This window comes from Kogia breviceps, chromosome 2, assembly GCF_026419965.1.
Source record: "Kogia breviceps isolate mKogBre1 chromosome 2, mKogBre1 haplotype 1, whole genome shotgun sequence".
Taxonomy (NCBI): domain Eukaryota; kingdom Metazoa; phylum Chordata; class Mammalia; order Artiodactyla; family Physeteridae; genus Kogia; species Kogia breviceps.
Genome location: NC_081311.1, coordinates 51573704 through 51586072, shown reverse-complemented (window position 1 = coordinate 51586072; position 12369 = coordinate 51573704). Strand labels below are relative to the sequence as shown.

Genomic DNA, 12369 nt, shown 5'->3' with positions numbered 1-12369 from the left:
TTCTTTGTCACACAGGCTTATTCCTGCTTGCTTCAAAATTATTTTTTTTCCCTGCTTCCTCCAATCAGTGGCAGCCTGTTTTAAACCATCTCTTCCTTTAGGGTAGTAGATCACTACTGTTTGTTAAGAGTAAAGCTGTACCAAAGGGTAAATGGACTAATATAGGTTATGTCCAATCTAATGAATTTTTTATCCTAGGCAATTTTCATTTTTTTTAAAGGAAGACTTAGATTTCTTGCTTAGTAGACTTAATAGTTAAACTTTCAGAGGAGCTTTATTTTTTTAATTGAGGAGAGTGAGAAAGCACCTGTTAAACATTTCTTTTTATACTTGGTAATCCTGGTGCTAAATACTGGAGAAAATGTATCTCTGTGCCCATCTGGCCTGAAAAAGGAACAAACTGACGGTTTGGGTATAGGCATGTAGTCTGGTTGAGGGACTAGGCCATCCCTGGAGATATGCATAAACCCTTGACTGTCTGAGGGTCTTCTAGTTAGGAGTGACTGCTGGAGCAAGTTATTTCCTTATAAGGAGTCAACTGCAAGGTTAAATGATATACACAGAGTAAAGAGTTTCCTGGGCAGTGTTTAAAAATAAATATCTTAGGAAATATTCAAAGAATATGAGGCTTTATGTACATTTCTAGAAATATTGCAGAAGTGAAAGATGGCTTAATGAATTTTCTTTATTGGGAAATATTTCAGTAGGTTATTTTTAAGATTTTGCATCTTGATTTTTTTATTGTTTAGATTTAGAAGATGCTAGTTATGAATACTTTTTTGCCAACTTTTTTACTATAATATATCAAATGATTAAAGCTTATATTTTTTGAACCTGAGAAATAATTATATTTTTGTGAATTAATAACTTCTTTTCCCTCTCTTTTATAAAATCAACTGAAGACAGGAGTGAATGTTCAAAACATGCTTCTGGAAACAACTTGATTTCACCAGATACAGATTACAGAGCTGGTTCTTCATTTGAACTCTCTCCATCTGATAGCTCTGATGGAACGTACATGTGGGATGAAGAGGGCTTGGAGCCCATTGGAAATGTCCACCCAGTTGGGAGCTATGAGTCCTCTGAGATGAACAGCATAGTATGTATGGATTTATATACCATTTTTGAACATTTTGTTTACTTTGCTATAGAGAGACTTGCGATATTGATTGGATTTTTTAACTTTATGAACTAATAACTTTCCTAGTTTGAGAAATGAGAATTCATATCTCTTAAGGCCCTACAAAACATCTGGTCTTAATACATAATAAAGCATATATTTGTATAATATAGCACAAGTTAAATATGTTCTCATACACACATATTCATAATATAGTTGACCCTTGAATAACATGGGTTCCAACTACAAGGGTCCACTTATATGTGAATCTTTCAATAGTAAAAATACTACAATCTGTGGTTGGTTGAATTTGCGGATGCGGAAATGCGGGTATGGAAGAACGGCGTATATATAGATGGCCGATTGTACGTAGAGGGCCGATTGTAAGTTAAATGTGGATTTTCGACTGTGTGGAGGGTCAGCACCTCTAACCCCATGTTGTTCAAAGGTCAGCTGTATGTAAATAAATACACACATATATATTCATATGGACACACTGTACTGTTCAGGTTAAGCTAGGCTAGTGGTTCTCAGTAGGGGAAGGCAATGTCTGGAGACATTTTTGGTTGTCACATTGAAGGATGCTGCTGGCAACTAATGGGTAGACACCGGGATACTGCTTAACATCCTGTAATGCACAGGATAGCACCCACAACAAAGATTTATCCAGCCCAAGATGTAAATAGTGCTGCTGATGAGAAATCCTCGGCTAGGCTGTGCTAACATTCTCAGTGCCAACTCTCAGTGACTTAACACAATACAAGTTTATTTTTTACTCTTAAAATGTCTGTTGTAGGTCTGGACAACTCTCTATGGCAACTGTCTTCAGTGTTCTAAGCTGCTTTGATCTTGGGGCTTCACCATGGCCTTTTGAGACCCTTTGTCACTCTGGTAACAAGGATCTCACATGCAGTTACTGCCAGAGGGTCTCACACATGCAGTTACTGCTGTGGCCTGCAGGTGGCATATGGCACTTTTACTCACAACATACTGACCGGAACTAATCTTATGTACTGAGTGGGCAGGAAGTGTAATTTTCCTGTGTGCCTGGTAGGCAAGGACACCAGATATGGATGAGCACTAGAGGAGCTACCATATATTTTATACATGCATATTTTAAGAAAAATTGCAAGTAATGTGGATTATATGCTATGTGAGTAAAGTATAGTTGGTGTGATTAAGGTTATCCCCTGTAGTTACTGAGTATATAAAATCAATTTTCCAGTAGTTGTATGGGAAAATTGGTAGTCTTTGTGGATATATTAAATTCCAGGTAGACTTCAGGTGATGTAATTTTTTGGAAAAAAACAAATGTTGTTACCAGAGGCTTGTTAAATTGCACAGACATGGAGAGGACACGTACTTAATTTAGAGGCAACATCTCTTATTTTGTTAGATAAAGGAGGTTCAGAAAAGATTACAGTTTAGGGCCTTATGTGCTCTCTTACTAGGACTTTTTAAGCGCATATGATTGAAGTTGAAATGACCATTGTGTCCAGTAGATGGCAGCAGTCATCCGCCTAGTACCTGACATTTTTCAGATAGTTCACAGTTTTTGTAACATAAATGATGAAATAGCCTCTGGAAGAGTTCAGTACACATCTGAATTGACCATTAGTCTCTGAGATCCATGAATTTCCTCCTTGATCATTTGCCTTGTGTATATGGGATGGGAGACCACAAAAGTGTTCATTCTGTGCTTTGGAACGGAATGGTGTCTGTGTCATTCTCTTCGGATCTAAGAGGAAGATAGTCTGAGAAACGATGGAGAATTGATGGTAAAAGTTGGAAAGAGTGTGTTAAGATCTACTGTGATAGTGGATTTACCATTTATGTTCTAAAATTCTATCAGCTGTTTGCTTTTTTCTATTTTAAATTAATTTTGTTACATGTGTACCTGTTTAGAATTGTTTTCTTGGTGAATTGGACTTTCAGACATTGTTTAGTGATCCTCTCTAACCCTCATGCTTTTTGTCTTAAGGCCTCTTTTTTTTCAGAATTAGTATATTTTACCAGTTTTATTTATATATTTTCTATCCTTTCACTATCAGCTCTTTTGATATATAGCAAATAGATTATTATTTTTTAAAAAATACAATCTGTCTTTTGCTTTTAACTGGTGAATTTGGTCCTTTATGTTTACATTTATTGATATACTTGGAATTAACTCTGTTATCTTATATTTTTATTTAAATTATCTCACTTTTTCTGTTTCTTCCTCCTTTTTCTAAAAGAGTATATCTAACTTACTCAAAAAGAACTTTGGCCTGTTCTCATTTCCTTTGTCTCTCCATTGCCTCCTTTGTCTCACCAAAGACATTTCCTAATCTTGTGTCCTTCTCCGCAAGCACCACTATGGTGGTTCTTTACAACAGTGCTCATTCCGGTCCAGGTTGAGGTTAGGAGCCTTCACTAGAACGTGAGTCAGCTGTGTCCACAACTAACAGTTTAGTTCAAATCATTGTTTAGTTCAGCTGACTTTCTCTTTGAAGAAAGCAGTGTGTTGATGCAGTCTGGTGCAAACTCCTTATCTTGTCATAGGTCCTAACAGTTTGTAGACGGACTACTTTGCATAGCACTTGTCTAGAATCTAGGCTATTTTTTTTTTTTTTTTTTTTGCTTAAATATTGACAGTGGTTTGTTGGGGCATAATTTAAATACAATAACATGTACAATTCTTTTGCATATAGCATAGGGAATTTTGAAAATGTGTGTACTTGTTTAACAATCATCCACATTTATGATACAGAATATTTCCAGCACACCAGAATATTTCTTGTGCTCTTCAGTCATTCTGTTACCCCACCCCAGGAGCAACCACTGTTCTGGTTTCTATTGCTGTAGCTTAGTTTTGCCTATTCCTGAATTCAATATGAGTAGAATTATAGACATGGGTTATTTATATCTGGCTTCTTCCAATAAAAGTTATATGCATATTTGTTAGTTGTTGTTTGCTCATTCTTCTTGTTACATAATAATCCATTGTGTGAATATATTATAAGTTATTTTATTCTGCTATTGATAGACATTTAGATTGTATCTGGTTTTGGGCTACTGCTTCTGCTGTGAAGATTTTGCAACATGTTTTTTGGTGAACATTTATGCATTTCTGTTCACAAAATATGTAGGAGAGGAATTAATTGCTGGATTATAGGGTATACTTATGTCTATAGCTTTAGATGCTTTCAGTTTTCCAGAGTGGTTGTATCAGTTTAAACTCTCACTAGCAGTAAATAAGCATTCCAGAAATTCCACTTTCTAGTTTATACTTTATATGTTGTCTTTTTTTTTTTTTTTTGTATTTTTGCTATTCTAGTGGGGGTATGGTAGTATTGCATTGAGATTTTTGTCCTGTGGTTTGTGGTAACTACTTGTTTGCCACTAGTATATACTCTTCTGTGAAGTGCCTTCTGTTGGGCTTTATGTATTTTTTCTTAATTGGTTTGTAAAAATCCTTTATATATTTTGGATATAAATTTTATATATATACACATATGTGTATACATTTTTATATATATGGATTGCTTTTAAAACCTTTTAATAGTGTCTTTTGATGAGTAGAATTTAACAATTTAACATTTTTCCTTTATTATTAGCACTTTTTGCACTGTGAGAATTTTTTGTCTACTCTGAAGTTATGAAGGTATATTCCAATGTTTATTTTTAAAAGCTTTGTTTTTTAACCTTTCATATTAAGGTCTACAAGCCACCTGGGAATTATTTTTGTGCGTGATATGAGGTAGAGGTCAAGATTAATTTTTTTTCTTTTTTTGGAGAAGTCATATTTTTCCTACTCTACTGTAGGTTTTTCTTTGTCGTAAGTCAGTAACTGTATGTATTTCTTGCCTGTCTTTTAGTTCATTGGTCTCTTTGTTTATCCTTGTGTCAGTGCTACACTGCTTTAATTGTTGTAGCTTTAAAATAAGTATTGACGTCTGATAGTGTAATTCTTCTAGTTTTGTTCTTTCCCATGGTTTCCCTAGTTGGCTTTTTGTAATCTATTTAAATGTTAGAATGAGTTTGTCAGTTTCTGCAAAGAACCTATAGGGATTTTGAATGGGATTGCATTGAATTTATAGATCAATTTGGGGAGAAATGACATATTTACTATAGTGAGTCTTCTACTTTATGGGTGTGGTCTGTTCCTCCATTTATTTGGGACTTTAAGAAATATTTATTGCTAACTTTTTTTGTATTTTTCTGTAAAATTTTATACATATTTGCATTATTTTTAGATATTTGATTTGGTTGCTATAAATGGTACCACTTTAAAAATTTTATTTCCTGAGTTTTTTGTATATAAAAATACTTGATTTTTATATTTTGACCTGTTTTTTCAGTGACCTTGGTAAGTCCACTTACTAGTTTTGATAATTTGCCTGTGAATGTTTTTGGAATTTCTACATACACTATACAATGATACCATTTGCAAAGGCTCAACATCCCTCCTAACCCCCCTCCCACCCCACCCTTTATTGCACTGGTTAGAACCTCCAACACAATGTTGGATTGAAACGGTGATAGAATTTTAGGAAAATTTTAATAGCTCACCATTAATATTTGTGTGTGTGCATATGTGTGTGTGTGGGGGGGTTATATATTTTTCATCAGATTAAAGAAGTTCCCTCTGAATTTTTGTTGTAAGTGAATGTTAATTTTTTTATCAAACACTTTCTCTACATTTATTGAAATGATTAAATTCTTATTATTATTTCTGTTAGTGTGGTAGATTGCATTTCTTTTTTTTTGGGGCCGTGCTGTGCCGCTTGCAGGATCTTAGTTCCCCAACCAGGGACTGAACCCGTGCCCCCTGCAGTGGAAGTGTAGAGTCCTAACCACTGGACTTCCAGGGAATTCCCTAGATTGTATTTATTGATTTTCAAATATTAAACCACCATTCCATCCCTGGAATAGATTTACTTGGCACTTGAGTATGATGTACTATCCTCTTATAATAAATGTTGTTGATTTCCTAATATTGAATATGTATTTATGTTCATTTTTTTGTATTTATGTTCATGAGCAAGATTGCTTTGTAATTTTCCTCTTTTGTGGGGGAGGGGGTATTCTTGTGGTGTTCTGGTATCAGGTTTATGTTGGCTTTATAAATGGGTTGAAAAGTGTTACTTTTTTTTTTCCCTTTGAAGAGTTTATGTACAGTTCATGTGGCTTCTTCCTTAAATGCTTAAAAGAATTCACCAATGAAACCTTTTGGACCTGGTGTTTTCTTTGTGAAAAGAATTTTAAGAACAGATTTAATTTTTAAAATAGAAGTTGGCCCATTAAGGTTTATATATATATTTCTTCTTGTGTTGGTTTTGAGAACTTGTCCATTTCATCTAAGATGTCATTTGTTGGTGAAGGTTGTTCAGGATTGTCTTATTTTTTTTTGAACATCCTTATGGTCTTGTAGTGATGTTCACGTTTTCATTCCTGATTACTGATTCCTGCTAATTCATTCATTAGCACCCTAGTAGCAAGTATAAAAATGAGTTTCTTCTAATGTGTCTTACTTTAAAACAATGAATTCTAAACCATGTTGTATAGGCCATCTTTTTTTTAACCTTTAATGCATTTATGTATCTGTGGATAATACGTGATATTATTTTGTATGTCTGTTTTACAACTTATATAAGTGATACATGATGTTCTGTGATTTTTTTTTACTCAGTTTTATGTCTTTGCAGTACCTGTGTATTTATATTATAGGTCTGTTTCATTTATTTTTACTACTGTAAAATATCATTTAAATATACCATTTTTTTGCTCTTCGTTCCTCTGCTAATGGACATTCAAGTTATTCCTCACTAATAATATCAAGACAGTGCAGCAGTGAACATTCTTACTCATGTTTCTTTGATCATATACGTCAGGATTTCTCTAGGATATAAACCTAGGGATAGCATTACTGGATCAGAGGATCTGTGGATATTCAGCTTTACCAGATGCTGCCAAATATCTTCCTAAAATGGTTCTACTAATTTATACTTTGCAGCAGTGAATGAAAATTTCTTTTGCTCCTCATCTTAGCTCGCTTGCTATTTGACTTTAAAATGTTAGCCAGTCTGTTGAGTATGAAATGATACTCATTTTAATTTGCATCTACATCACTATTAATTTTATAATTTTTTCATATGTTTACTGGTTGTTTGGTTTCCTTTTCTGTGTATTACTTATTTACTGATTTTTCTACTGAGTTGTTTGTCTTTTTCTTATTGATAAGAAAAAGTTTCTTGTGTGGTCTGAATTTAATTCTTATTAAATGTGTCACAAATATCCTCTCTGAGCCATTGGCTTCTGACTTTTTTTGTTGCCTTTACCATGTATAGTTTTAAATTTTCATGTAATTAAATTTAGTAATGTTTTTCTTTATGGTTTTTACTGTGTGTGTGTGTGTGTGTGTGTGTGTGTGTGTGTGTGTGTGTGTAATAAAGACAAGAGCCAGGGCTCTGAGACACGCTAGATTAAAAATCCCATCACTGTCATGTACTAGTTGTATATCTTTGGATGCTCTGTTCCTTTTTTTCTTTTTTAATAAAATGGAGATAATAACAGTACATATCTACAGGGCTGATATTAGGAAGTACATGCCTGAATGTTTTAACAGCCATGTGATAATAATGGTTGTTGAGTATTTTGAGTATCTTCTCGGACTAACCCCTGGAATTGCTGTGAACCTTAAGTAAGGTCATACATAATACTTAGTAATAATACTTAGTATTACTAAGTATTATTACTTAATAATACTAAGTAAGGTCATACAAAATACTTAATGCCAGGGAAATAGCAAGAGCTCAACAAATGTTAGCCATTTATTATTTTTCTGTTGTCTTTCATTTTTTTACATTTAAGACTTTAATCCATATGAAGTTGGTATGAGGCATAATAATTTACCCTCAGTAATATTCTTTCATAATATACTTGTTGTGCAAAAAAGACAACATAGCAGGCCTGAGATTGCCTATCCTTAGCTGGCCCTTTGCTGGTAAAAAGTTCCCTTACTGTGATACAAAACTTTCCCTAAGTGATAAAGAGTGGTTCACTGTGCCTCAACTGTGCGTGTGGTTTATGCTGCGTACCTGCTTTCCTTCTGGGGTTCTGGAATGTCCTAGGCAGAGGGTGCCCATGTCACCAGCCCTCAATAAAAACAACTGAATTTCTTAGGAACGTCTGTAATAGACAACACTTTTTACGTGTTGTTACAACTTGTTGCTGGAGGAATTAAGCATACACTGCGATTCCACTGGGAGAGGACTCTTGGAAGCTTATACTTCATTTCTTCAACTTTGTCCAATGTGCCTTTTCCTTTTTTTATTTTGTTTTGTGTCCTTGTGCTGGAACAAATCTTAACTGTGAATATCTATGACTGCTGAGTCCTGTGAGTCCTTCTTGTGAACCATCTAACCTGGGGGTGGTCTTGAGGACTCTGACATAGGTACTGGTTCGAAGTTATCTTTGTTTGCTTCAGTAAGTATATTTTTAATTTATCATCTTTTATATTTTTGTAATAATCCTTTGAAGTAACTATGGACCAGTTACTAACTCTTGCTTCAGATTTGGATGAGTTTAGATGCATTGAGTAAACTTATATTGATAGGTTGGGAACTAGCTTGCTGACTGTTGTACTCTCAGTCTGGTATTCTTGTTTTTTCAGCCTTATATCTGCTCAGGATAACTGAGCATTTTAAAACTCAGGAAACTTTTAGTCGACATTTAACTTTTTTGAACATGAAATACAGCATTTTTTTTGTTAGTAAATATTGTCCAAATCATATTGTATGTGAACAATTAGAGGCAAAAACATTTTCCACTGTTGTACAGCGAATCACAACCCTCTTTGCTGTCGTGCTGTGACCAATATAAGAGCTCTCATTGCAGAGGAATTGAATTACAATGTCACAATGACTGATTTCCTAACACTGTTACATTTAGGGATTGATAATTTTAAATCATCACATGGAGTGCTTTTATTTTTGGAAGGATTTTTATGGAAGGCTAAAGAAGTGGTTGAACCAGATTTTCCCTGGAAGTGTCTAGCTTTATTTTTCTATTTTATCAGCCTTGACTTATGTTCACATAGTAGGCAGGTTTAACCTTATCATTTAAATAGAACCTTTTTTACTTTGAAATGTAGATTCAAATTCTTGCTTGAATGCTTTTGACACATTAGTAGGTAGTTATGCCTCATGATACTAACACATTTTATTACACATTTTTTTTACCTGTGTTTTACTAAGGGAACAGCTGGCTAGATTTGGGTTTCTGCCTTCGTGGCTGATGTTGCTAGACTTTATTGAGACTTAAATGTATGCTGAATATCATAATATTCTTAGCAGTAATTTATGTGGGAATAGGACTCCCGTAGGTTTTTTGCACTGAATTTTGGAATTTCCTGTAGTCTAGAAATGTAGCAGAGGAATACTAGAATATCAAATTTGGTTTTTATTTTTCATATTTAGTTTTATTTGGCTTTAATTTCTGTTTCCTGTTTCTTTGGGGTATATTAACAGGGACCAGCAAGCTACAGCCTTGAGGCTGCCCACCCATTTTTGTAAGTAAATTTACATATATGTAAAGTTTAATTTACATGTAGTCTGTGGCTGCTTTCATGCTACTGTGGCAGTATTGCGTAGTTACAATAGAGACTATTGCACACAAACCTAAATATTTACTATCTGGGCTTTGAGAAGACGTTTGCTGACCCCTACTTTAGAACACTGCAGATAATTTTAAAGATTCAGAAATTAACTTTTTAAAACAAATAAAAATCTATGGAAAATTTTTAGGCATTTAGTTTTCTCTTTGTTGTCATTGCTCTGCCGTTCTTCCTCTGACCCCCGGTGGAAGGTATCCATCAATCCATTTAACATATTTGACCATCATGTGCAGAGCACTGAGGATACAGTGATCAAGAAAGCTGTAGGATCTGTTTTCGTGCTTATATTCTATTAAGGCACATGTAGTTGAAATATTTAGCTAACTCATTAATTATCTTCAATTGATATGTGGAGAAAGTGCTACAAAGGAGAATTACAAAGTGTGAAAGTGTATTATTGGAAAACCTGGTCTGGTGTGAGTGTAAGGTAAGGCTTTTTCAGGAAATGATGTTTAGGCTTAGTTGGCCCAGGGATACAGTAGGTAAAAAGTGTATATGTAATTGGAAGAATGTCAGGTGTTTTAGTAAACAGCATATGGAAATGCCTTCAAGTAGGAAGGGATCATGGAGTGTTTGGGGAAATATGAGAAGGCCAGTATGGCCTGAGCACTGACACAGAGGGGAGGAGTTGCAGGAGAGAGGAGGCTATTAGTATAGAGCTTTTATGGAGCACAAAGGGTTTGAATCTTTATCCTAAAAATTGAAGGGGAGCTGTTGGAGGATTTTAAGCTGGAAAGGGACACAATTGGATTCACATTTTAAAAATACTCTGTATAAAGATTGAATTAGGGGGCTTCCCTGGTGGCACAGTGGTTAAGAATCGGTCTGCCAATGCAGGGGACACGGGTTCGAGCCCTGGTCTGGGAAGGTCCCACATGCCATGAAGCTCCTGGGCCCGTGTGCCACAGCTGCTGGGCCTTGTGTTCTGGAGCCCGCAGGCCACAACTGCTGAGGCCTGTGCACCTGGAGCCCGTGCTCCACAACAGGAGAGGCCACTGCAATGGGAGGCCCGCGCACCGCAGCAAAGAGTAGCCACAACTAGAGAGAGCCTGCGCACAGCCAAAAATATAAATAAATAAATTTTTTGAAAAAAAGATTGAGTTAGAAGAGAGAGAGAAAGTATGCTGGAAGCTGTCATTCAAGTGAGGGGTGGTAGTGGCTTGGGCTAAAGTGTCGGCAGAGTGAAGATGTAGTGGGGTCAGCAATTTTGAAAACGGGTTTAGAGAGTACAGCTGATGAAATTCAGTTACTCATTGACGGTAGGGCAGAAAAGTGTCACCTCCTCCCATTTAGAAGTTATGATTAGTACTGTTGCTCTCATTCATTCTGCCAGAATCATCCTAAATTGTCAGTTTGACTTGTTATTTTCCTGATGATTTTCCCATTCCTTATAATGTCAAATGTAAACTCCTTGACTGGCTCTCCATGGTCTGTTCTCACTTTATACAGGTCTGTCTAGTTGCTTTTAATCTCTAGTTCCTACTACATGTCTTTAATATAGTTGATATTTCTCTCTCTCATCACTCTTTTAGGTTTCTGGCACTAAATAAAGACTCAATATATACTTGTTGAAATGGATGCCATGATGACATGCCATTTAATTAAAAATAGGGGCTTCCCTGGTGGCGCGGTGGTTGAGAATCCGCCTGCCGATGCAGGGGACACGGGTTCATGCCCCGGTCTGGGAAGATCCCACATGCCGCGGAGCGGCTGGGCCCGTGAGCCATGGCCGCTGAGCCTGAGCGTCCGGAGCCTGTGCTCCACAACGGGAGAGGCCACAACAGTGAGGCCCGCATACCACAAAAATAATAATAATAATAATAATAAAAAATAAATGGAAACCTTTAAACTACATATAATGTTTAATATTATCAGTATTTTTCCATACACATTGTGACATAACCTGTTTACAAAGTAAGTTTCTAAGATACCACGTGTCATAATAGCAGGTTGCAAGTAACTGAAAATGTGACATTAGCATAGGTGTGATAGTGGAGGGGACAGCTTACAGAAAGTTGAGACCCTCCTAATATAGGTAAATGAAAATCTCAAACTGACATTAATATTTTCAGTATGCTCTGATACAGAATACAGAACTTGAATGCATAGAAGGAATATAATCCAACTCATTTAACTATTTTACAGATAAGGGGACGGAATGAGATGAGGAAACTAAATTTTTCTTAATTTCCTTTTTTTTAGCTAGACTAGTGAATCTCCCATGTCCATTTAACTACTAGCATAGCTTCTTTTCTGGCCTGTTAATGTAACTTTTAAGTTTAAAAACAAAGTTTAAATTTATCACACATGGTTGTTGTGACCCTTTAAACATAATGTTTTTCTTCACTCTATATTGTTTCTTGTAGATTAAATCTGTTTAATATGAAGTTCAATTCAGTAATTATTTATTGAGCTTCTGCTACGTCTCAGGCACACTGTTAAGTGATGAAATTACTGAATATGCATAAGGCTGTCTTTGTCCTTTATGAATTCAATATCTAGTATGATAGGCAAATATAAATAGATAATCATAGTATAATTTTTAAGTGTTATCATGCATGCTGTGTTAGCATGTGCATGATATACTAAGAGG

General features: G+C 35.4%; 1 protein-coding gene across 7 annotated transcripts in view; it reads left to right on the top strand.

The window, feature by feature from the left end:
- Window positions 1–12369, top strand: part of CCSER2 (coiled-coil serine rich protein 2) — a 152232-nt gene that overhangs the window by 39579 nt on the left and 100284 nt on the right. For all 7 annotated transcript variants that reach the window (XM_059051856.2, XM_067025230.1, XM_059051853.2 and 4 more), the window contains exon 3: window positions 903–1099. In XM_059051856.2, the coding sequence (XP_058907839.1) occupies window positions 903–1099 (197 nt within the window). The remainder of the gene's footprint in view (window positions 1–902; window positions 1100–12369) is intronic.